Here is a 27,497-nt window from a genome sequence, read left to right on the forward strand (position 1 = left end):
ATAAACATTTCTTCCTCTAATGACAATTACTTTTCCAGTTTTTGGTGCTAACTCAAAACCAGTTTCGTCTTAATTGAAAACACGAGATGGATCGTTTAGGTATTGCGCATCGCCTAATAATTCATACACCTCATTAAAGCATTTTCTTATCGATGCTTCAGTTATAAGACCTCTAGCTCTACTAATATACTAATATAATAATAATAATAATAATCTACTAATATTAATTTTAATTCTTTTAATGAAAAGCAATTTGTATAAGGAACTTTTATAAACCTATCCAAAGCATTTGACACAGTTAATCATGATATCTTACTAAAAAAAATGGAAAAATACGGAATAAAAAATATTAGCCTAGATTGGTTTAAAATTTATCTGTGCAACAGACAACAATGTGTTATTTCAAACGACAATAAATTTCTAAATTACTAAAAATAAAATGCGGAGTTCCCCAAGGTTCCATTCTTGGTCCTCTTTTATTTTTAATTTATATTAACGATCTTCCACAATCATTAAAAAAACTCGATGCAATAATGTTTGCTGATGACACAAACTTATTTTATTCATCAGCATCAATTGAAAATCTCTTTGAATCTCCAAATGATGACCTTGAGAGTCTAAACATTTGGTTTAAAGTAAACAAATTATCTTTAAATCAAGAAAAAACAAAATACATCTTGTTTCATTCCAACCAGCAAAAAACTAAAATACCAATCATACTACCATTACTAAAAATTGACATAAACATCGAAAGAACTGAAACTATTAAATTTCTTGGGATAATTATTGACGAAACGATTTCTTGGAAAGCCCATATAAAAACATTAAATACAAAAATATCAAAAAGTATCGGCATACTTTACAAAGTCAAAAATATACTTTCCCAGGAGAATCTAAAAATTCTCTACTTTTCTTATATACAAAGTTATATAACATAAGCTAATATTTCCTGGGGAAGTACAAATAAATCTAAATTAAGTTCTCTATATACACACCAAAAACACGCATCAAGATTGATTTATAATAAAAATAAACTCACTCATGCCGATCCTTAAATTAAAAACTTGAATGCTTTGAATATCTATCAAATTAACATCTACCAAAATGTTTTATTTATGCTCAAATATAAGCTCGGACTTGTCCCAACTCATTTTACTAATAACTTTTTTCAAACCAACGCCAACAGATATATCTCACGAGGAACCGGAAACTTTACATTGCCCATAAAAAAAAAAAAAAATTTCGAGATTTTCAATTGTATACCGTGGCCCCTATTTATACAACAAAACATTACCTCAAAATATAGAACTTACTAAACTGAATAATCTTATTGCCCTGAAGAAAAAACTAAAAGATCTTATAATTAACAAAACCAATTTTATCGATATGTGTTAAATATAAAAGAACAATTAATATAATAAAATGTGAAAAGAACAATTTAAGTTATAAAAATAAATAAAAAAGAAATAAAACATAAATTAAAAAAGAATAAATAAATAAAAATTGTTAGCAACTATACATAGTAAAATATTACTGAACAGTAGATCTCAAAAAATTAATGTGTGTCTTTACTCTTTAAACTTTTAGTTTATTTTGTATTTTAAAGGTTCTCGATGAAAAGACTTTTCTTAGTCTTCTGCGAGTTTCCTTACAACTACATAGTACTACTAATATATGTTAATATATATTTTCATCAAATAAAATATATGCTCTGCTCGCTTTTGCAATAATTCCTTATGACGGCGCATAACTTTATAAAACCAGTTTTTACTTGGGATATCTTTAAGTGGTGTTTTTATACCTCGCCCTTTAACTATTTTTTGTATGGCCTTAATTAATAACTTTTTTGTTATCGCAAAACCCATGTTAGCGCACTGCATTAACCAAGCAATCAATTCATTCTCTATTTCTTCTCCAAGATATGATTTAAAGCCAGAGTTTTGCCGTTTGCATTGGCTTTTACCAGATAATTTGTCGCGTAAGGTACTTTCAGGACCATTAACCTTATTACACAAAAAAAATTTTCACCTTTATTTAAAGCTCTAAGTGCTGCATGCAGTTGTTCTTCGGAATACAATAGCTTTTTTCGAATATTTTTTTTTCTTTTTTGAACTTTGCATCTTTCTTATCGAATTCATTTCACATAATAAATAAAGTATAAAAAACATATCAAATAAATACTCCCAAGCAGTAAAAATACCCAAAAAGTTGTTAAATTACCTTTAATTGGTTAAATTACTAGGGTTAAGTTACCTTCAATTGGTAATCTAGTTTAACTTAAATGGTTTTCAAGAGAGAAAACTTCACAAAATAAAACACGTCCGATAAAATATTTTTATAAACGGTAAGTGCTAACTATTATAATATTCGTAATCACCTACCGTGTAAAGGATTAAACAATGTTATACAAAAAATACTATTATTTTTTGATAAAAGTTAAAATAATCAATGTTTTTACAACTATTTTAAACTTTATTCGAAAAAATTATATAAATTTTAGGCCATAAAAAAACTAGACAAACTTTTTTTTACTGTTAAAGATTTTTTTAAGAAAGCAATAAAAAATCATTTGCAAGTAAAAAAACATCTCAAATCTTTAAAAATATATCTTTTTAAAAATATATTATTACTGAAATAAGTTAGTTTGTATAAAACAATAAAAAAAAAAAATTTTTTTTTAAAAAAAATTAAAAATTTACTGATTTTTTCAAAAACCACGGTAGGTGCTTCTTCACGGTAGGGGGTGCCATGACCCTAATTAAGTTTTACGCGTTATATAATTTATGTAAAAAAAAACGAATTAATTTTAAAAGTAAGTAAATTATATACTTTTAGATGAGTTATGTAAAAGTAATTTACGCGTAAAAGTAATTCGCGTTTTTACATCAAAATAAGTAAAAGTGCCATCCCTAGTACATATGAATGGGAAGGAACCTAAACGTGGTTTATGTGCTTTAAAAAAATAGCTTCCAGAAATATACTCTTTCAAACTTTATATTGTGGGGAAGGTAGGGGGGACGTTAGTATTTGTCTTATAGGAAAGATAATGATCCGATTTTAGTGAAAATTTCTAACATATATAGGCAAAAAAAAAATGACTCAGTCATGATACTATTGTTTGCAAAGTAAAAGATGGAGTGAAAACTTTTTGAAAATATGATTTGGGTTTTTTACAGTGTGAATGGGAGGAAAAGCTCACACCTAATAAACTAGTAGCAGATGTTTTTTTAGCACTAAAGAGTAGTTGTGCATGGGAGAGGATAGGTTTACAAGACTGGTTCGGAAGTAAGATTTACACTAAAGGATTTGCCAAAAGAGAAAAAAAAATACTAGATTCGCCCCAGCATGCTTTATTATAAAATGCCATAGCACGTATGTCATTAATGTTTAAAATCTTTACCTCAATATTTAATATGGGAGTTTTTTATTCATGGTTCAATAGATGCTTATTATATATTGCTATTTATTGCAATATAAAATATATAATGCAAAGTTCTATTATTGCTAATAATAGAACTTTGCACTGCAGTATATTTTTGCTGGTAGAAATCTTTATATAACTTTACAAGATGATCTATTTACTGTGTAACGTGACTCTGATAGTCATTAATTGTACCCCACGCAAGTTGGTTAATTGACATAACCGTACATATTGTCTGATTTGTAAAGTGTACTGCATTTACATGAAAACCCTACTGAGCATCAAAACTCAGAGAAAGACCTTTTTTTGACAATGCTATCTCAGCAGTCTGTAGGTCTAAAATAACACCTAGTTCACGGATCATTTGTCATGCAGTTTTGAATATGTGTTAATCAGAAAAATTTTATGGAGTAGCAGTGGCCCATTGTGAGAAGGAACATGGCGCATAAGCATATCGTAAATTAGTGCCCGAACACTTGATGAGTAATACTTTGAATGTCTTGAGTCTTGTTCTATTTGCGGTATAAATTCCAATTTACCCTGTAATATCAACATATGCAGGACTTGATATCTCTGCATTTTTGTCAACAAGTTGCTTTTGTAATATGACTGCTGGAGAAGATAGCTGGTTTTGGGCTGATGCTATTTGCTTTTTCGAATAAACATTTAGAAATTTCTTAAACTTTAAGTTCAAGAAATTTCTAAATGTTTATTTGAAAAAGCAATTTTTATTTATTTTCTCACGCAGTTGATGAATTGTTATTTCCTTTTAAGCAATAGTCTTATTAAGTTTTTTAAACCTATATAGTTATGATCAAACTTTTTCTTTCAAAATTTTAAATCCCCTTTATGTTTTAGTCTTTTTTTAGTAACTTTTTATGCCAATATAGATAACTTCTGTTTAACAACTTTTTCTTCAGAGTCAGCTGGTCATCTCTAACTTAGACAAACTTTAAACTTAGACAACAGTAGTTGTGATGGAGAACCAGAATTTGAAACAGAAATAACACATTTCACAGCTGAGGTATTTGGCTCAATGGGGGTTAAATAAGGAAAACAGTTGGATGTAAATAGTTTATTGTAGAACGTAGTTGGCACTTTAACATCTGCAGTAGTTGCTATAGCTCGCAATAGCTTCAACTATTTTACCTGTTAAATGTAAAATGTAAAAGAAGTGGAAGAAGAAATGGATTTAAAAAATACTTCTGTATACATACCACCATTCAACGGTGGTATGTAAACACATACCAGCGTTCTACAAATAACTCGTTTTATCTGTATTTTTAAGTTGGATAAACAGTTACAAAATCTCTTATTTAAGTGCGGTGGATCAGGCATAAAATAAATGAATTGTTTAAGAATTAAAAAAATTTAGAGTTTTACAGTAACATCAACATTCAGATTTGTTTTATCATCATTTTTCATAGTAAAATCCATTTGCAAATTGCATCCAAATTGCAAGCTGTTCAGCTTGCAATTTGCAAAACATTTATCACAAGTTACAGCAAAAACCTTTAAAGAGTTTAGCTTACAAACTTCAATTGCTTTCCGAAGCAACGGAATCTTTTGACATGCAGTGAAACCATGCAGTGGAAAATTTAGCTAAGCTATATAAGCTATAACGTATATCGTCATACAGTGTAGTGTAATTTTGAATTCTTAACTTTAAACATATGGTAGCTTGCAATTATCTGCGTGGACATCCCTCTAGATATAATTCGATAAAATGTTTGCATATATACCTTTATATGGCATAGGTATAACCCATTTACGAACTCTGTCACAAGTTAACAAACTACGTTTGTTAACTTGTATTCAGTTTATTCATCATCTTTATTTAAAATACAAAATATAGACAAATCAATATAATTTTTTGAAAGTGAACAACAAAATATTTAACTAAAGTAACTCCATTTGCTCGTGCTTAATAATATTTAACCCAGATAGATCGTGGAATAAAACACAAAACATGCATTTGAATGAATTTTTGTGGTTCAGTTGTGAGATCTGAAAAATTTCAGTTGGTATAAGCGCTTAAAGGTGTGGCGATTTTGAAAATTAAATTTCTCGATTCAAAAACTTGCAATTATTGACTTATCATATACGACCAATCAATTTTAACCATTTTTTTAAATATCATTATTTTCCTAAATGTAATTGGTTTACTAATTTGTAATGGTTCTATAGCAAATAAAACTAAAAAAAAACTATAAAAACATTAACAAAGATATCGATTAACTTGTTGTTATCGAGTAAAAAATATCGAATTTATTATAAACAATTCGCTTAATCAACAAATCGTTGCAAGAAGTTTGACATACTCAGTGAGAACCTTAAAAAGATTCTTCTTTACATTTTCCGATGAACAAATTTGTTGTATCACAATCTAATAAAGTATTGTAGCGTCAGTAATTCGCTTGGTGTGCTTTAACAAGTCTTTATTTTAGTTAATGATAAACAGATGTTTAAAGTTCTTTATGGGACAATTGTCCTGCCACATTTCGAGTATAGTATTCTCTTATGGTTTTCTTATCTTAAAGAAGATTTATCTATATTGGAACGAGAACAGAGATAAACAAATCAAATAGTTCCTCTTTTCAAAACATGACGTTCAAAGAAAGACTCACGAATTTAAATTTAAAACAAATTTCAACTCGAGCGTTAGAGACGACTTGATTCAAGTTTTAAGATAATCAATAAAATAGATAATATAAATCTAACCTTAAATGGACACAGATTCTTAGAACAATTAAATATCCAAGAAATCAGATTCAAACACGTGGACACAAATTTAGATACTAAGCTCAGATTGCTAAAAGTGCTTCAAGATAAAATTACCTCCGTAATCAATCTACAAACGCATGGAATAAATTTCTGGAGTAGTCAGTTCTCATCCTTCTAGTTTAAACCTAAAACAATCTTGACCAGTATCAACAAAATAATAGATATAGCAATTTTTTTAAACGTTTCAAAATATTATTCGCTCTTACTGTTTTATGCAACCACAGCTTTATTACTAAACCAAACTAAACGAACAGTAAAAAAACACAAATGCGTTGTATAAGTAGAAACAGAGTAAACTGAAATTTTATTACAGTTGGTCCAACCTAGATATTTGCTCTGGATAAGAATTTGTTTTTTCTTTACTGCTAACGCAGTATATGCGTTTTACCAAACTACGCCTGAATACGGTAATAACACAACTGACTCTGCAATTACATCAGAGGCATAGCCAGGGTGTGATAACAGAGGGAGCAAAGGTTTTATGAGGATGAGGCTTTGTAATAAAAGCCGAGCGGAGGCAAGGCTTTTCTGCATAGGGAACTACAACTTTTTTTTTGTAGTTCACAGCAGTATGGGGTATAACATAAATATGTTTTAAAACATAATTATTTTCCTTTTTATAAACACAGTAAAACAAAGTTACAAAAACATGTTACTAAACGCTACTGCACTTGTTACTGCAGCAAATTAAAGGTCATTTATAAATCTGGATGTTAATTTTGATCGATCAAACATATTGAGTAAGACATTAGGTAAACTTTTAAGACTTTTATGGACAAACTATAATTTTCTTCATAATAATTATTAAATATTTATTGATAGTAAACAGAAAAAACACAAAATGTGACATACGGCCTCTTAGTTCTCAGCTGACGAATTTACATTGTACCTGTAATTTCTTCTGTTGAGTTTTGTCTCTAGCAAAGTTTACCAGACTTACATGCACTTTGTGAAACTAATTTAAATTTAGTCTCATCTTTTGATCTTAGTGTTGATAGTTATTTGATTCGTAAATACTCCAATAATCACATGCTTGGCCTGGGCATTTATGCTCGTAAGAATTCACCTATTTTTTGGGAAACTAGGTTTGAACGCACAAACAATACTTTTACGTGCTTTCTGTTGTCTGACCTGTGACTCTGCAGACTCACATCTATTGTCTTCTCAATCTATAACACAAATAGTCAACTTTCTAACCCGCTTTCCGGACAATCCTAATCATTTACCTTCTTTACTCGACTCGGTCTTTCAATTTCTTCCTGAAAAGGAAATCTTTCAATTTCCTCCTGAAAAATGTGCTTCTAATGTAACGTTTTGAATTCAGGCTGACATGGAATCTTTTATTATCTGCCGACAATTCTAATTCAAGCCTCACTCTTCTTCATAATTTTCCACTAATTATGCTGCTGCAATTTTCAATTGTAACCATACTTTCATATCTACCGCCAAAACAATTCTCCAGAAAACAGCCGTCTATTTACTATTGCTAGAAATCATTATAAAGATGTATTGTCTAACGCCAAAGCTGGCTGTTTTAAGTTCACGTAAAAATGCATTGCAAACATAGTCGGACCTGCACTTTCAGCCAGCCTTCAACCATTGTCATACCGTCGTAATATTGCTTCTCTTTCTCTTTTTTATAAATACTATAATGGGTGCTGCTCTAAAGAGCTAGCGTCTCTTGTGTCATTTACTAAAATTCTCGTGTTACTCGTCATTCAATTAAGTCCTTTTACTGTGACTGTTACTAAGTGCTCCAAAAATTCTTATTCGTCTAGCTTTTTTGCTCGAACATCAGTTTTTTGGAATTTACTCCCATCATTTTGTTTCCTGATTCATATAACTTGTCTTCATATAACTTCGTCAGTTAATCGTTATCTTGCTTATGCTGTTCAAATTTGTCACAGCAATGAGTTAATAAAGCATATAGTGCAATATCTTTGATTACTTTCTGCAGCCCAGAAATTTCACCAGACCTGGTATTTGAACCATCGTATGACTGACCATAAAAAAATTTCTTCCGGGATAAATTGTAAAGCAAGAAAAAAGAAGAATAAAATAAAGAGTAGAACTACAATTGCATTTACAATTGGTAGTTCTAAAAATTGAACAAATTCTAAAAATTGAACAAATCCTTTAACTGAAACTCCACCGGATGAAACATATTACAAAGACAAAGAAAATCGGTCTACTTGACTAACGTCTATGGTGGAATCTATTTTAACTGCAAAACATATTGCATTTTTCTAAACATATTTTTCTTTGTCAGGACTAAGATAAGAAATGTCAGAACTAACATGAGAAGTGTTGCGATTACATTGATTGACATGCTGCTGTAACATGTTGTTGTATTTTGAAAGACGCTTTCTGAGTTTGAGAAATCCTCCTGTTTTTTGCTATCTGTCTCCTCTCTGAAGCCACAAACTTTGCCGAAACCGTTTTGCTATTGAATATGCAAAACTTTGTTAGAAACAACTACAGATTCCTAACAAACTTTAATGATTCATGATTCTCAATTTCGGAGAAACCTTCTGCAAAATTTATAAAACTTTTTTGACAATAGCTCACATTCGATGCAAGGTGTTCGCAAATAGCGGATGTGTCGATCTAACGGTTGATAGAAGGAGAAAAAAAGAAAAGAAGAAAGAAATTATTTGAAATAAAAGAAAAAAACTTATCAATATAAAAGAAAACAAAAGCATTCGCAAATTATATATAAAAGTCAAAAGGTTAACTTCTAATCTTTTGTTTAAAAAAAATTACATAAGTTATAAATTATTCAATTAATAAGTTATAAATTATTCAATTAATAATGACCCATTAAATAAAGTTTATATTGAATGCAGCGAATTATACCTGCTTACAGATAAAAAAAAAAAAAGAAACTCGAATTTTGAAAAAGAACTTTTAATTATTTGCCCTCCATCAGCGAGAAAAAAGAAGAAGAATTAAAGAAGTTTAAGAATTTATGGTTATATTTGAAGTTGTATTAACTTTTTATTTTTTTATTTTACTGTTTTTTCTTTTTTTTTCAGCTCATTCAATTTATTTTCTTTTTTACATATCTATTTTATCATATTATTAATTACATTATTATTAGCTATATAATTGTATATTTTATTATTAAGCGTAAGTCATATTTATAGTATTTATATTTTTATTAAACATTACTACTACTACTTTTGTTATTACTGTCACTATTTTTATTATTATTGCTTTTTTTGTGATTGTTATTATTATTATTGTTGTTATTATTGTTATATTGTTTTATTATCCGTTATTATTGTTATATTGGTAATATTTTTATCATAAACTTCATCATTGTTATATTATCGTATAGTTACTAATATTGTTATATTGTTTCTGTTGTAATAATCTTATTAATATCAATATCTTTATTTCTAAATAAATTTATACTTATTATGTCCAAACTCTGCAAAACTTGTAATAAAATTATTCGTGCTAATCATCACTGCCTAAGTTCAATCCACAAGAAATGTAGTTCTTTAAATAATAATGATTTTAGTTTATTAAAAAACTCTTCCATGAATTATTGACTCTGTATTACATGTTGCAACAGTATTTTTCCTTTTAGTTCTATATCGGATAATGAACTACGTCTTCAAACTTCAATTAACAATATATTATATCTCAATGATCTGCCAAATGACCTTTTCCTCTTTCCTTGCTCCCAAGAATCTGATACTTTTAATCAACTTAATAATTACTTATCAGCTAAATAACAACGACTATGATGATAGGAACATAGTTGAGAATCCAATCAATTGTAAATACATCGATGTTGAAAAATTTAACTCTTCAAACATCAATATTGATTGTTTTTCTCTATTTCATTTAAACATTGCTTCATTAGTTAAACATTTTGACGAATTAACCTCACTTTTATCTCTAATAAATTATGAATTTAGTATCATCGGAATTACAGAAACTAAGCTGAAATCTGATTTACTCCCAACAACTCCAATTAATCTTAGTGGATAAGTTTATGAACATACTCCAACAAAAACTTCATTTGGAGGTGCTCTACTTTACATTTCTAATAAACTAGTTTATTAATCTAAAAATGATTTACTTACGTACAAACCCTAAGAGTCTGTATTTGTTGAAATCATTTTCCCTAAAAAGTCTAATATCATAGTAGGCTGTGCTTATCGCCATCCTAGCATGGATATTAATGAATTTATTGTTTCATATCTAGCTATTTTACTTAAAAACTTGCTATTGAAAAAATATAACTATTTTTATAATGGGTGATTTTAATATAGATCTTATAAAAACAAACTCAGATAATTCAATCTCGGAGTATTTGAACACCATTGCTTCAAACAACAATCTTCCTTTTATTTCCTTACCGACAAAAATTATCAATCACTCAAGTACTATATCTGATAATATATTTTCTAATTCAACTTCTAAAGATATCTTTGGCAATCTAACTATTAGCATATCGGATCATTTGCCACAGTTTCTAATTTATTCATCTTTTAAAAAAAGAATTATTAATTCTCGAAAAAGCAATATTATTCTTCGAAACTTCAAAAAATTAAATAGTGAAGAATTCAGGAATGATTACTTGGAAATCAACTGGGATAAAGTAGTTAAAGTTTCCAATAGTAATACAAATAAATCATATGAAGATTTCTTCATTACCTTTAACTCTCTTCTAGACAAACACGCACCGCTAAAAAAACTAAGTAATCGTAGCTTAACTCGTAGCCTTAAACCATGGATTACTTCAGCAATTTTAACCTCGATAAAAAAACGAAACAATATATTTAAGACGTTTCTTAAAACAAAAAACATTCATGACAAACTAATTCTTGAAAAAAACTTACAAAACCTATAGAAATTTACTTGTAACACTTATTCGAAGAAGCAAAAAAAAACACTTTTCTCACTACTTTACTACCAATAGCAATAGTTTGAGAGCAACGTGGAAGGGTATTAGAACTTTTTTTGAATATACGTTCGAATGATATCTCATATACATTTTGTATATCTTCAAACAACACCATTATCAATAATCCAGTTAAAATCTCGGAAATTTTCAACTCCTTTTTAATTTTAATTCCTGAAAAACTGCAAAAAAATATTCATTCATCTCATACTGACTTCCATAAATATTTAAAAACATTAAACCCTGACTCTCTTTTCATTAAGCCTACTGAAAAAAATGAAATAATATCAGTTATTCTTTCTCTAAATGATGGCAAGGCTTCTGATCCAAACCAAGGATCCTGATCTTGCTAATGATATTTCCTCAGTACTTTTTAAACTATTTAATATCTCATTCGCTACTGGTATATTTCCTAATATTTTAAAAACTGCATCTGTTAAACCAATCCATAAAAAGGACTCAAAACTTGACTACAATAACTATAGACCAATATTATTATTATCAAATATCAGCAAAATTCTTGAAAAATTAATGTATTCTTGTATCTTCCACTTTTTTGATAATTCTAAGTAAGCACCAGTGCTAGCTTCATTTTTGTGACCGTAACGAAACGTAACGTAGTCAGACTTCATCTTCCCAAAAACCAAAATTGAACGTAGCGAAATAATAATTCAACGAAGTTGAACAAAGTTGAACGAAATTGAACAAAGTTGAACGAAGTTGAACAAAGTTGAGCAGGATAACTTAAAATATTGAAAACTTCATCACCAATTTCCAATTTGTAAATATATATGAATGTTGCCTCAACTAATAGTTTCAACCTAAGATTAGCAATGGTATTAGGTCAATTTAAGATGTAAATTAATTACCTTAATGCATGAAAACTAGGATATCAAATGTACTAAATCAAAACTGAAAAAAGATAATCAGGACTTAATACTGGCTATTGCCACATTTGGGGACCTAAAAAAACAAAAAGTTTAGTACTACTATTGTAGAGTTATTTCCAATCGTGTAAGCTATTTAATAAACAAAATTGAAATAAAAATTTTCCACATTTTCGCAGGCTTAGGCTCGACTTTCTAAAATCACACTAAACTCTGGCTTTAACATCTTCTTAAATTTAATTTTGGTTATTTATACTAGCAATACAAATCAGTGGTTTTTAAAAGTTAATTAGGTTGTTCAAAAATGTATTTGGTTCAACTACGTTCAACTTTGTTCAACTACGTTTAACTAAGATGATTAATACAAAAATATCGTAAATAAACGTAACGTAATTGAAACAAAACTACGTTACGTTTATTTACGTTCAACTACGTTCAACTTCGTTGACCGTAGTTAAACGTAGTTGAACGAACGTAACACTGATGCTTAATTCTAAGTGTCTCTACGGCCGTCAGTTTGGATTTCGTTTAAAACACTCTACTTCCCATGCACTTGTTAGCATTGCTGAAATGATTCGTGGTGCGATTGGTAGTGGTTCTTTTGCCTGTGGCATCTTTATTGATATATTACACTCGAAATACTGAAAATTTTAACTTGCACACTTCCTTTTTCAACATTATCAAATATAGCAAGCTTCTATTAAACATCAATGTATTTCTCACTAGAACCAAATAATACCATTTATAACCATAAATAATACCATTAATGGTTATTGTCCTAATTTTTGCAATTGTTATGTTTATTTTATTAATTTGTGTCGTAGTTATAAACTTTATTATAATTATTTTTACCATTAGTTATAATTTTTAGTAAAGTTATCATGATATAGTTATTATTTGTTTCTTTATTCACATTATTATTAATATTATTATTTTTATTATATTATTATTATTATTGCACTTATTAAAATCATCTTTATTTATTAGTGCTTCATTTTCCTTTCTTTTCCTTTTTTTTTTTTTTTCTTTTTCTTTTTAATTTTTTTTTCTTATTCTTTTTCTTATTTTTTTCTTATTCTTATTTTATATTCTTTCTGTGTTTTATTTGTTTGTTTTTTTAGGTGTCACTCCATTGATTAGTTTTTGACTATATGAGTGACACCTAACCTTATTTATGTGAGTTTATAAAATATTTTTGTAAATTTTCATATTTTATGGTTGAATAAATGAATTTAAAAATGCTTTCATTACTAAATAAGTTAAGATCTGTTAGGTAGCTTGCTTACAAATTAAGGGCGAGCTTCATCAAAGCAGAAGTAAATGTGACTGTATGTTATCATCAATTAGAATTGAAGTGTTAGTATTTTTGGTGTTCACTGTAGCATCTTATCCAGGTTGCGGGTGATTTGTTCCATTAGCAGCATCGATACCAAATTCGTGCCAAAAGGTACAAATATTTGTTCTGTTCCATTGGTATAAATTAAGAGTTCTTCTGGCGTTACCATATTGTTACCTCCGTCAAGTTAAATTTGGGATAGACGTTAATGAATGGCGCCGTTCAATTTGTTTCATTAAACTAAATATGTTAACCTTATATTACACATCACTTTATGCGTATGTAAAACCTAAATCTTTTTCAATTTGTACATTATGTATAACCTAAAAAAAAAGCGCTAAATTTCAAATAGACGCCGCTCTAAATAATTTTGATTTGGGAAACATTCGCCCACTGGATAATAACACGATTATTCTAATTGTATAATATACAATAAGACTAATCGTTTTATTGAAAAATTGGCTGGTTTATCCGAGCCGCTTGCATCTTTAACTATCCGTATTGCACGTTAGTTGGCGCGACCACATTAGTTAGATATTATCTATCTAATGCTGTTGCGCCAACTAACTTGCAATGTGATGGTTAAAGATAATAGCGGCTCGGAAAAACCAGCCTGTTTTTCAATCAGAAAATCTGTTAATCAGGCTAAATCGCTAGTTACACAGAGCTGCGAAAATGAGTTTACCCAACCGCCTGACTCGTAGATGGTTGGCTAAACCAATTATCACATACGGGCATAATTTATGAAAAATAAACGAGTTAATCTAACCGACTCGTTTACTTAACTAACCTTAACTTAACTAAGTTTATAGAAAACTTGAAATTGGTATATATGCTGATCAGATTGGTGGTTACATCTTCTAACATTTCTAATATATAGCTTAGCATGATATGTTAAAAATATTATGTAAAAGTTTGGTTTTAAATTGTTGCTTTTGAAAAACTTAAAACAAAACAGGTATAATAAATAGGCAACACCGTTTTTAAAACGTTTATAACTTTTGTATGCAGAATAACTTTCGTGATTAGTTAAAAAAATTTTGGAGTAATTAAAATTAAACAAATATATAGGAATTTTATAAAAAAAAAAATCTTGTGTTGAAAGATATTTTCTCACGTGACAAATTTATTTATCTTAGGGTGTTTAACGTTAGACATTTTGCTAAGATTTTGTTTTTTAACTTTGTTTATAAAACAAATTGTTATTGAAATAGTATAAAAATATAAATTCATTAATTTCAACGCAACAAAACTCTGAAGTATTTTTTTTATTTAAAACGTAGCAAAGTTTTTAAAAAATAAATCTTTAACTCCGTTTTCATAAATTACAAGCTTTTGAAATTGTCGAGTTTTTTTGTATTGCAATAAAAATAAACACAGCATTTTTTTGCGCTAAATCGAATCTCTTGAGACGCATTAAACCAAACTTAATTGCTTAAAATGAATTCATACATTGTGTACCTTAAAAATGATATTTTAATTTAATGGAAGTTTAGTAAAACATTGTTAGATAAGAAGCTTTATTTAGCTAACTGTATTCACATTTCGATTTTAATATTTTTTGAAATGGTGAGAGATTATTTTTACCACTAATTTGCTAATTTAGATTAAAACCCATTTAATAAACTTTATGATTTTTTTCAAGAATTCATAACTATTACTTGGTTAACTTTTGTAATGTTTTTGAATTTTATTAAAATCCTAATAACCTCAATCCTAAACTAGGCCGACGTTGTGAAGTACGGTATTCAAATTGCCAATCGAGTTTTTGTTGGAGGAGTTGCATTTGATGTAAGTTTTTATATTTATTGACGAAACTAATTATTATCGATTTTTCAGACCAATTTATTAAGTTAAATGTTGCATTATTATTTGGATAATAAAGACGGCAAAGATTAAAGGATATTAAAAACGGCAATCCAATTTCATATTATATTTTTGTTTAATAAATAATAATGTAATAATATAGAATCCGTTATTATTGTTTTTACAACAACTTATTAGATATTTATTTAAAAAATAGTCCTCTCAAGTAAATTAAACGCATTACGACTAAGATTTTGGAAAATAATAATTATTAATTACAACAAATAAAATCTTATATTGTTATACAATTTACCTACACGCACGTGCACAATGTAGTTCGTTTATCGTTATCGACTCTTACTAGAAATTTTTTTAAAACTTGCATAATAAAGAATAAGTTGAAACAATGTATGCAGTGGTTAGAGTGAACTTAAAAGTTAAAGGTTTAAATCTTGAGTCGTGTAAACGCCATTAGTGATGCTAGAAGCGGGAAACTGCCTCAATAATATTTCTGTGATCGTGCTTAATGATTTTTCAGATCTTTTTTATTTTATTTTTATTTACTTTTTTATTAAATGAAGAGTAAAAATGTCCTATTTTAATGTATATGACGATCTCCAGTTTCAAACTCGTAAAATTAAAAGCAAAGTATAAATTTGTATAGAAAAAACTTAAGTTTATAACTTTATTGCGTTTATCCACGCGTATATATTTATTAAAAACACGTTTCTGCTTTTTCTTACATGCATGTATATTATTTATTAAAAAAATACGATAAATAAAATTCTTTTTAAAAACGTTTAAAAGCTAATTCTGTGTGAAAAAGGGAAAGGGAGATGAGTCAAAAAAATGTCAAAAATACACGGCATTCGAATAATATTATTAAGTATCAAGAAAAAAAGTTTAAATTTTAAATATTCCCTCAAAAAATGAGCATTCGATTCAATTTCATACTAGGAATTCATTCATGAAAATCGTACTTTTCAAAGAAGTTGCAACTGCTCCAATTTTATATTGCTTCTGCTGTAAAGTGACATTTCCAGACTCATCCCCCTTTTCCTCTTGCACACAGAATTTTATGCTATGAAATTGTCATAACTATTCTAGGTTACAACAGCAAAAAATCGAATTGTTACCTTTGTTAAAAATTAAAAAATACTTTTAAAATAAACGAAGTAAAAAGTTAATTCTTTACTTCGTTTATTTTAAGCTTAATTATTATGTAATGATTTTTTTAATGTCCAAGATGAAGTCTATTTAAATGAATCCTCCATGAAAATCAAAAAAGTTATACAGACAACATATTTTTAACCTAATAAAAACCTTTAACTTCACTCATGGTTATGAGAAAAATTACAGTTTTAAAACGTGTTTTAAAACAATTAATTCAGCCTTGGATTTGTTTAACTTCTTAAGTTTTGAAGAAAGATTTATAAAATTTTGCCTATTTTATAGATCATATACTTATAAATAATCTTGTAAGCAACCCACCATTAAAAAACCGAGTGCACACAGCATTTTATGAAATAACATAATTTTTTTTTTTTTTTTTGCTGAAGACCCATTATATAATATTTTGATATATTTTTTTTAAGTTTAAAATAAAAATAGTTTTAAAATGGCCTTGATTTTTAAACAATTGTTGTTGTGTTCTTTCATGTATAAGTTATATTATTTTCTTCGCTATATCTTTAGATATATATTTGGATATTTCATAACTTTCTAATCAGCTTTTACTTTTCTAAACTCAAGTTAACTATATTGCTTATCTAAAATTGTCATAGTCGTATTTTTAGTAGTTTCGTTTATTATAAATAGGAATAATGCCTCACTTATTATTGTTCTTAAATTTATTTTATTAGACAAAAGAAGAGGAACTAAAAGATTTTTTTTCGCAGTATGGTAAAGTAAAAGAATGCAAAATTATTAAAGACAATCAAAGCATCAGTCGTGGGTAAGTGTTGAATTATTTTTATGCAAATTTTTATTAATCAACAATGAATAGTAATCAGATGCATCATTATTGTTATATATATATATATATATATATATATATATATATATATATATATATATATATATATATATATATATATATATATATATATATATATATATATACATAATATATATATATATATATATATATATATATATATATATATATATATATATATATATATATATATATATAATTTCTAAAATAATGATTGAAAACGTTTTACATTTGGATAAAACTTGTAAATTCTACAAAGCTATGTCTTTTTAAAAATAACTAATTAAATAAAAATATTTTAACACTGTTTTCAATTTTTTTCGTTTAAAAACTACATATGATTCTAATCGGCCATAACTTCACCAAAGTCTTATGAGGCAGATGAGTGTGCGCTAATCAATGAAAATATTTTAATTAAATATTGATTAAAATTTCTTTAGTTTTGCATTTGTCACATTCGAATGTAAACAAGATGCAGTAAAAACTCAACAGCTGGTAAGATTGAACCATTACTAATTTCTGACGTCTTTTTGCTAGGAAATAATTAAACCAATATTTCTTAATTAAATAAAGGTTGACACTTTGTTTGTATAGTAGTTTATTTAATTATTATTATTATTATTATTGTTATTATTATTTTTACTATAATTTTTGTAATTTATTTACAATTATCATCTGTAAAAAATACTAGTCTTCTAAAATGTTTTCATTAAAAAAAATTTTTATAAAAATAAAATTTTACTTAAATTTCACAGGGGACAGTGTTTTTCAATCAAAAGAAATTGAATTTGGGTCCAGCAATCCGACAAAAGGTACCCATTTTAAGTTTTATTATATAATTCCTTTAATAATTTACATATGTAATTGTTCTCAACTGCGCAAATGCGGTTTATGCAGAATCAACATAACTTATTTTACTTGACATATGGTCAATTTATGACAACTTTCATTTTATTCATTGTTTTTCCAAACTGGTTTATATTAAAAAAACTTAAAACAAAATTATTTATAGCAATAATATTTTAAAACCTACAAAAATTACAAGTGTTCTTAACAAGAAAATGGATATCACCGAGATTAATAGTACAAAAATTTGCGTGAAAATGTTCTTTAAGATGTATATACTTTTTGTTTTTAAGTCATGGTAACCGCAAAACCTCAGCATCACTTTATTATAATACTCATATATATCAATAAATGCAGATTTAGATACACATAATAATAAGCATGAAACGTCACATATACATCACACAAAAATAGCTTTAAAGTTTTTTCTTTTTGGATTTTTTTTTTTCTGGCTTCGTCTGAAAAACTGTCTGGATTAAAGTCGGCGTTTTAAAAGATCAAGTCAGCAAAATATAATTAGTATAATGCTGACATAAATTTGCAGCCGTAAATTTGAGTAGCAGTAAAAATAATATGACGGACTGTACATAAAGCACATAAAGCTCTTTAACAAACAAAATCTCTCAAAATCGCGATGTTTTTATTTATGTATTTTTATTCTGAAAGTTTTTTATATAATAGTAGTTTATTTTGCTGAAATAAGTAACATTGAAGAGACTTTTATTAAACCTTGTTGCAGTAAGTTGAAAAAGCATTAGCATCCCCTCCGTCCACCCTCCCTAATTTACACTTTCATCACATCGTATGTGTGTGAAGGGGGTGGGGAGGTGCTTACGGTTTTTGCTAAAAAAAATACTTGAAAAATAGGTATTCTCATTCCCTAATTTGTCGACTATAGATAAATAGTCCAAGTCTTATTTTGTTGACTAAATCTAAAAAAGGTTCTTATTTGCCAACTGAATCTACAGAAAAGTCAAAATTTACCAACTGATGGTAAAAAATTCATTTATTGAGGGGAGAGGTCACACAACCCACACACACCTTTCACGCCAGCCTTGTATATAATATAATTAATATATATATATGTATATATATATTTATATATATATATATATATATATATATATATATATATATATATATATATATATATATATATATATCACCGTAAGTATGTATGTATATATATATACATACGTATGTATATACATATATATATACATACATTCATACATACCTACATACTTACGGATATATATATATATATATATATATATATATATATATATATATATATAAATATATATATATATATATATATATATATATATATATATATATATATATATATATATATATATATATATATATATATATTTAAACAACTTTAAAAAGTATTCTACACAATAGAGTGCTCAATGTTCTTAAAAGAACAGAGCAATTATATATTCGTAGAAAATCACTTAACAAAAATTTTTTCCATTTAACACTGTGTTTCATCAACAAAGATTCATCAGAAATGGATTTCTGATGAATCTTTGTTGATGAAACACAGTGTTAAATGGAAAAAATTTTTGTTAAGTGATTTTTAACTAATATATATATATATATATATATATATATATATATATATATATATATATATATATATATATATATATATATAAATAAATATATATATATATATATATGTATGTAAATATATATATATATATATATATATATATATATATATATATATATATATATATATATATATATATATATAAATAAATATATATATATATATATATATATATATATATATATATATATATATATATATATATATATATATGACCGTAAGTATGTATGTATGTATACATATATGTATACATACATACATACTTATGTATACCGTATGTATGTATGTATGTATGTATGTATGTATGTATGTATGTATGTATGTATGTATGTATGTATGTATGTATGTATGTATGTATGTATGTATTCATGTCATCATCTGATAATTTCCTTCAAGCACGAAACTCTAAGTCCCGCTAATCGGTTTTTTTATTCGTCTAATTGGGGAGAAGTGGAACACGTAAATTTTTTTTTTTTAGGGCTATTACAATATCTTTTTTATTTGATGTATAAACTGAACCAAACAAGTTTTTACGAATAAACCTTCTTTTTAGGCGCGATTCAATCCCTATAGGTTTCTAGCTAATCATAACTAAGTGTATAAGCTTTTGCTTTTAGAGAAACCGTGCCATTGGGGTAAAGTTGGACAAATAAATTTAAAACAACGTTTTAACACATTGTTAAATAGAAACTGATATAATCGCCTAATCGACATAAAAATGTTCAAGAGATTTTACCAATCGAAATAATCAAATGGCGATAAGAAGAGCGAGCATAAACATTTCTTTTATCTGTCCCACTTCATCCCAATGTAAACTTTTTTTAAGGTACATTTCAAAATTAGGGCTTCTAGCGCAATTTCTGCTAGATAAAGGGAAAGAAATTTAGAATACCATTATATATATATATATATATATATATATATATATATATATATATATATATATATATATATATATATATATATATATATATATATATTTATATATGCATATATGCGCATACATATTTTTTTAATAAGAAACCACGCAAATGGGTTAGTACTAGAAAGTTTCTTATTTTGGGAGTCCTATTTTTCCAATCTAAGTATTTAAAGTTTCTAAAGAGTTTCTTAAGTTAGTTAATATATTAACATGATTTCTTTCAAATCGAATGGTATTCTATTCAATTAGGCATGCAATTTACTTACTCATTCCAACTTCTCTCTTGTAGATAATGCTTTTTAACCTTGTGTTATGCTGACCCGATGTTTATGTAAAAAATTACAATGAAAATACTCAAATTCTTTATAAAATAAGTTTTTTTAATTGAATAGTAACTTTGTATCAAAAGTTTTCTAAAATTTTGGGGCTTCTAGTACCAGTTTTTTTAATAAAAGTTGCGTGGTCGTTCAAAAAAGAAATTTTAGCGATATTATCGTTCATTCAATCTTCTCATTCAAAAAATAACATTCTCATTCAAAGCATTTGAATAAAAATGTTTTTTTGTTTTTTAATTTAATTATAAAAACGTACTCTTACAAGCTTAATTATGAATGTCTACTATAAATTTGTGCAGACTTTTGTTAAAGTTGAATAAGCGTGTTTTTTTAAGCCTGTTATTTTTCAAAATTTAAGCGTCGAAAATGTTACTTTGATAAAGCGTACATACTGTCAACGTTTCTGAAGTAATTGTTTGTTAACATTTTTTCAATGTTGATTAAATGTGATTTTTGTGATGCTAAATTACTTAGGATTTTTAAACTTCATATTTTTAAAGTTTGTATTTTTCGCAATATTTTTAAAACGTTTATTTACATTGAATAAATCGTTAAACAATTTTTTTTAAGAAGCTAAAACTTTTAATAGTTTTAACTTGAACGCTTTTTCAAAGATAAAATGTAATGTTTAAAAAGTGGTCCAATTTTAACGTTGAATAAGAGTAAAATTTTCTTTTTAAGTTGGCATTTTACGTCTGATGATGGTCTGTACAAATTAGGCTGAAATATTACTTAGTAAATTAGTTACGCTGTCGGGTTTATGTTTTAAACTTGATATAATTTTACGTACAACAAGAAATATCGCTGAAACGCGTAAACTTTGCTATATTTTCAAAGTGACACTGTGCGCACAGGGGCGGATTCAGAATCTCTAGTAACGGGGGCGAGTTTTAGTTTTTTTGTCTTCCACTATCTAGAAAGGAAGAGAAAAAAAGAGAGAGAGCGATATAGAGAGAAAGAACCAAGACAGCCTCCCGCTAGCGGCTCAATGCTGGCTCAGTTACGCTTGCGACAACGGCGCAATGACGGTCGTCGATCACGGGCCTGCATCGAAACGGCCAACTTCTCGAAATTTATTCCAATTTATAACGACAAAAATAAATAAGTATTTTCAAATTTATTGCTAACCAAAGTTGTGTTAGAAAATAATGAAATTATTAATAAAAAAAAATTATTATAAGTTCAAATTGTAATTAATGTAAAGAACTTTTTATACAAAGAACGTTCCTCTCGAGCTTTTCGTCCGTCATATTGATCCGCGAAAAGGTAAAAATATCTTTTCAGTTAATGTTCAAACTCTTCTCCTGATACTCCTGAGGTTAAAGCTTTTAATTTCACAGCATCTAATATAATACAAAGTTAAACTATGTGTGACAACATTTTATATAAAGGATATATTTATATATTCAATAGTAAACAATTAAACTAAAATATATGACTAAAAAGTACATTACACACAAACGTATATAAACGTTAGGGTAATTAAAAAAACAACTTTTTTTAAATATTCCGTACCTCAACTCTATTCTATATAATAAAATAACACTAGATATAAAATTATAAAGAATATTTATCATTAGACCATATAATTATAAGGCGAGTTCATAATATTATCGAAAAAAAAAATCTTTTCAATTATGTCAACTTGGAACTAAAAAGATGTCAAAACTAAATAAAAATTTCAAAATTAATAACAATTTTGAAATTTTTATTTAGTTTTGACTAAAAAAAATTTCAAAATTGGTTTTATGACTAAATATAAAAGTCAATATATAGTTTCTTAATAATTATTATTTTTAAATGTTTTTTAATATAAAAAATATTTAAAATAATTATTATTAAGAAACTATATATTGACTTATATTTTTAGTCATAAAACCATAGTTTTTTTATGAAATAATAATTTTTTTATAAAATGATTATTATTTTTGAAAACTTTATTTAATATTGAACTTTTGAGTACTAGTATCAAAATTTTTATCTTGTGTTATTTTATTATATAAAACACATTTAGGGTTGAGCAGCAGACTATTTGAAAAGCTGCTTTTGCAATCACCCTAAGTATACATATGAAGGGCTCAGCGGAAAAGTGGTCTAAGCCACAATTACTTCATTTTTAGTAAACTGTAAAAGACTTTAAGGATCTTTTTAAAAATAACAGGAAAAAGTATCATTATCAGAAAAATAGTATTTATTATAAAGACAGGTGAAAAAATACACTGATATATCTACTATTATATACTGATATATCTAAAATTAGGACACTATATTACTGTGTTCTGCAATAACAAAAATGTTAGGCAGCTTTGCCTCTTCAAAATTTTTAAAAATATTCTTAATAGAGTTGGTTAGGCTAAATAGATGTTTTGTTTATGACTTGTTAATGATTCTTTTATATATGTAGCATGCACTAATTTATGTCTTCGTCACCAGAATCACCTTTAAGAGCAAGATAATAGGGATGATGAACAGGTGGTATGAATTGTATTAGCTCAAAAAGATCACTTAGTTTTTCTCTTGTGAGTCTTCTACCATTGGGGTACAACGGCTCAAGTTTAACATTGATAGTGGTAGATGGCCGTCCACGATTTTGCTTTGTTACGTCCAGCAACATGAATGTGTCACTTTCTAAATGTGTTTGCTTCATTTGAAATGAGCGTGGTGATCCTTTTTCCAATTTTATCAAGCATGTCTTTAGCCATGAAATTTTTTCGCCATTTGTTAATTTTTTTCTATTGGTTATCCCACTCTCCAATGATTTTGTACTGAGAAATTCATGGGTCTCCATTTTTCTTACAATAATATTGGGGCACTCTTCTTTGCATTTTTAATAAGGTCTATCCAATCATTTAGAACAAAAATTTGGTCCTTCATTTTTTTGGCTTTTTCAATCACAGCAAAGTCTCGGTTGCAGGAGGAAAAACTATGCCCTGGTACAAAAAGTTTCTGTTCAATGGTTTTCAGAAATGGAGATTTGTGCAAAATATATTGTAACATAACTGACATTTTTATATTATGATTTTGTCCACCGCAACTATTGCTATACAATATTAAATGGGTCACAGTTTTTGGTATGTGTCGAAAAACATGCTCAAGGATACACGAACCTATCTCTTGAGTACCTCTGAATGCTTGCTCCTCACTCCATACATACATAAAACCTGTCTTTAAGTTTTCATAGTGGATTCCAAGATTGTAAGTCCACATTTGCCTTTTATAGTAGGGTATTCCTGTACTAAGCACTGGTGTTGGTAGAGTTTTTTGTAAGTCGAAAACTAATACACTCTTGTTTGGATTTGTATGTGCATCTAGTGTATCTTCTTTCCTTTTTTTTTTTGCCTTTTCAGCCATCTCTTGATGAATAATAAGGTCCCTGCTAAACAGCGTTCTTTTCTTCACCCTCTGAAAGACACCTAATTCTATTGTTAAATAGATCACATTTTTGACATGTATCTGATTGCGGATGGTGAAAATGTAAATTGAATTTTGTATTGAATATGCGTCGAAATACAAAAATTAAAAGTGGGGTGCGATCATTTTCATTGCAATTGCAAACATATTTCTTGTACAACGTTGACATTCGTAAACTTAGAGGCAAATAATTTCTGTACTGGTTGTCTTTTCTGCTATAGTGAGATTGGTACATTGGAAATAAGCAAATAAATCTTTGAAGATATTCTGTGTCTTCATCACTACTTTTATTTAGTGGAGCCGATTTATCTCTGCGATCTTCGATAGGTGTACAATCTGTTTTTTTCCTTGCTAAAATATTTGTTATTGTCCCATCAAGAATCTGCAATGTGTCTTTGAAGTAAGTTTTGCAAATCTTTTTAACATTTCCACATTCATCAGTTAGTTTATAGGAACGACTATTTGCCCTACAGGAGTTATTTGATGCAGTATACGTCCTGTGTTTTTCTTTTACATCAACAGAACGCATCGCAAAGGCGTTTTTTAAATCCCAGTTCATGGTGTAAAAGTTAGAAAAAATTTGATTACGGCAAGCAACTGTTATTTTACTGTTATTTTACTGCTGCACTCTAGATTGCAACCACAATCTTTGTTAATAAAAATCTTTGGTTCAACTACTTTGCCCTTTGATGTAACATATCCCTTCCCTGTTGGCTTTTTCTGTTTCAAAATTTTTTTTTTGTGTAGTTCTGGATGGACAACTTGCTTACGACTATGTCTATGACTATGGGTTTCTCCTTGTACTTCCTGGGAAAAGCTGTCGTCCTCTCCTACTTCTCCAACAAGGTTAACATGTGAATCTGCAATGAAAATGTTAGTTAAAAATTCTTTCCTAACAAGAAAAGAATTCCTAACAAAACAAACTAAATGGCCCTAGCTAGTCTAATGCTAGGCCTAACACCAATGTAAACAATCAGTCCTAGGCCATATCAATAGGACAAAAAAACTCCTTTTATAAGCCTATTTAGTTTTAGACAAATTGTACGTACCATTAACTCCTGTTAGTATAGGTATAGGTCTCCCGTTTTCTTCAACATATTGATCCCCAATACTTGAAACTGAAATAAAAAAGTGCATGTCAGTTTTGAAAAACTAGAAGAGGAAAACCTGCCTAAACAACATTGAGGCTAGAAACTATATTATTGTATGATAAACTCAATGAAAAGTATATTTTGATGCTGCATTAATTATATACATACCTTAGCTAACATCATCCTCTAAAGAAGTGTTGTTATCTGCATCTGAATCATCACAATCACTTTTCATTAGAAACTCTTCCAAATCTGAGCAGTTCATTTTCGCCATGTTGATTGTTGGATAGGTAACTTTTCCACCATTCAAATTTTATTTTTCTGTTAAAGTAAATATGATTATAGTTAGTAGCACTGTATGGATGGGTTTTGGGGTTAGGCACTTTTTCCACAACAAACTACATACTCAATGTACAGTTTGCAGTGATTATCCGGAAAATTTCAAAAATGTGGGTTAGACCACTTTTCCGCTGAGCCCCTCATATATACAAATGTTATATATATATATATATATATATATATATATATATATATATTATATATATATATATATATATATATATATATATATATATATATATATATATATATATATATATGAAATTTCTTCTTACCCAATAACTTTAATGGCATTGCTTTCAATTCAAGCTAAATGTTTGCTCCTGACCAATCAATAGTGTTCTTTATATTGGTGCCATTCACCATTGGAATCATATTCCAAACAATCTTCTTAATTTTTTGGATGCAAATTTCCTGCTCTAAAATTTAAATAGACATTATTCAAAAATAAGAAAAATAAAGAAAGTAAAGAAATAAGAAAACAATAAATATATTTATTGTATATATATATATATATATATATATATATATATATATATATATATATATATATATATATATAATATATATATATATATATATATATATATATATATATATATATATATATATATATATATATATATATATATATATATATATTAAATTAAAAGTTAAAAATAAAAAGTTTTTATCGCAGTTAGAGATATCTAATATTATAAAAACTTTCATTTTTTACTTACCTTGTTTTTTATTAAATAAGCATCTTTTGCATATCAGCTTAACTTTTATACAAAACTAAAGCATAGTAATATTTCGTCGTAATAACAAAATATATCTTGTAAACGTTTAGTTTCGCTTTTATAGTATCATCATGGATAACGAGAAAAGCATTTAAATAATAATGCAATTATGGCAAAACGACGTTCGGCCAAAACTCTATATCAGTGATCTCAAAATATAACGTTATAAACATATAACAAAATATAACTGCATCACTGATTTCAAAATATGACAAAGTTATATTTTGAGATCAGTGCTCTGTATTCAACGCAATCGGGCCAGTGCTAGCCCAAGATCAAATGCCGTCGCAGTGGCTTACGACTACTAACCAGAGTTCTGGCCCGGAGTCGTGTGCTGTCTTGGAAAGAATGAAGAAAAGAAAGGTTGGCGGCGATTTTTTTTTTATTGTTTGGTGGATCCAATCCAATTAGTAACGTAGGGGGACAGTTTTTTGGTTTAATGATTTGTAAGCAGGTTAGTCCACAAATCATAAAGCTTTTTTAGTTTATATTTTCTGAATATTAACTGAAAAGCTATATTATCTTACAATTCAAATGCCTATTAAACGTCTCAATTTATTACGATTCATTGGGCGCAAGTAAAATGCGGAGATCTTCCACGCGTGAAGTACGAAAAAAAAAGTGGAAAATTTCAGCACTTTACCTAGTTTTTGAAAAAAGAAAAAATCGAAAAATCAAACGTTTTGAAGTCGAAAAATGAAACTTTTTGAAAAATTTAAAATAAGAAAATTTTAAAGTTGTTTTGCAGTACTTGCCCAAATCCTAACCATCAGTCAATTTATGTACTTAAACCCCTTTTGCAATTGCTAGTTGATGTCAATAACGTTTCATTTGTCCTCTACATTTATGTTTTGAATAAACCAAATTACTTATGCGTTTTTTATGTGTTTTAGCATCTCTGTGAAGCGCAACATTAGGTTTGGTGTCACTCATATAGATAAAAACTAGTCATTGGAGTAACACCTAAATAAAATAAACAAACAAAAAAAAATCAACAGC

The 27,497-nt window shown here is 27.6% G+C and overlaps 1 protein-coding gene and 1 long non-coding RNA gene across 3 annotated transcripts in view; one reads left to right on the forward strand and one right to left on the reverse strand.

Annotated features, from left to right (window-relative positions):
* Positions 1-14,732: 14,732 nt before the first annotated feature.
* Positions 14,733-27,497, forward strand: part of LOC101239467 (protein boule-like) — a 38,850-nt gene continuing 26,085 nt past the window's right edge. The window contains exons 1-5 of the mRNA XM_065810412.1: positions 14,733-14,915; positions 15,072-15,137; positions 17,015-17,106; positions 17,589-17,643; positions 17,904-17,960. Of these exons, the coding sequence (XP_065666484.1) occupies positions 14,913-14,915; positions 15,072-15,137; positions 17,015-17,106; positions 17,589-17,643; positions 17,904-17,960 (273 nt within the window). The 5' untranslated portion in view covers positions 14,733-14,912. The remainder of the gene's footprint in view (positions 14,916-15,071; positions 15,138-17,014; positions 17,107-17,588; positions 17,644-17,903; positions 17,961-27,497) is intronic.
* LOC136087514 (uncharacterized) lies at positions 22,014-26,859 on the reverse strand. 2 transcript variants are annotated; one of them, XR_010641840.1, is made up of 5 exons: positions 26,439-26,848; positions 25,992-26,135; positions 25,546-25,698; positions 25,336-25,404; positions 22,014-22,218 (listed from the first exon to the last, which is right to left on the reverse strand). It is a non-coding gene; the product is annotated as an uncharacterized LOC136087514 (long non-coding RNA). The 2 variants fall into 2 exon arrangements; XR_010641841.1 differs by lacking the exon at positions 22,014-22,218 and adding an exon at positions 23,049-25,146 and having other exon boundaries at positions 26,439-26,859.

This window comes from Hydra vulgaris, chromosome 11 (assembly GCF_038396675.1).
Source record: "Hydra vulgaris chromosome 11, alternate assembly HydraT2T_AEP".
NCBI lineage: Eukaryota > Metazoa > Cnidaria > Hydrozoa > Anthoathecata > Hydridae > Hydra > Hydra vulgaris.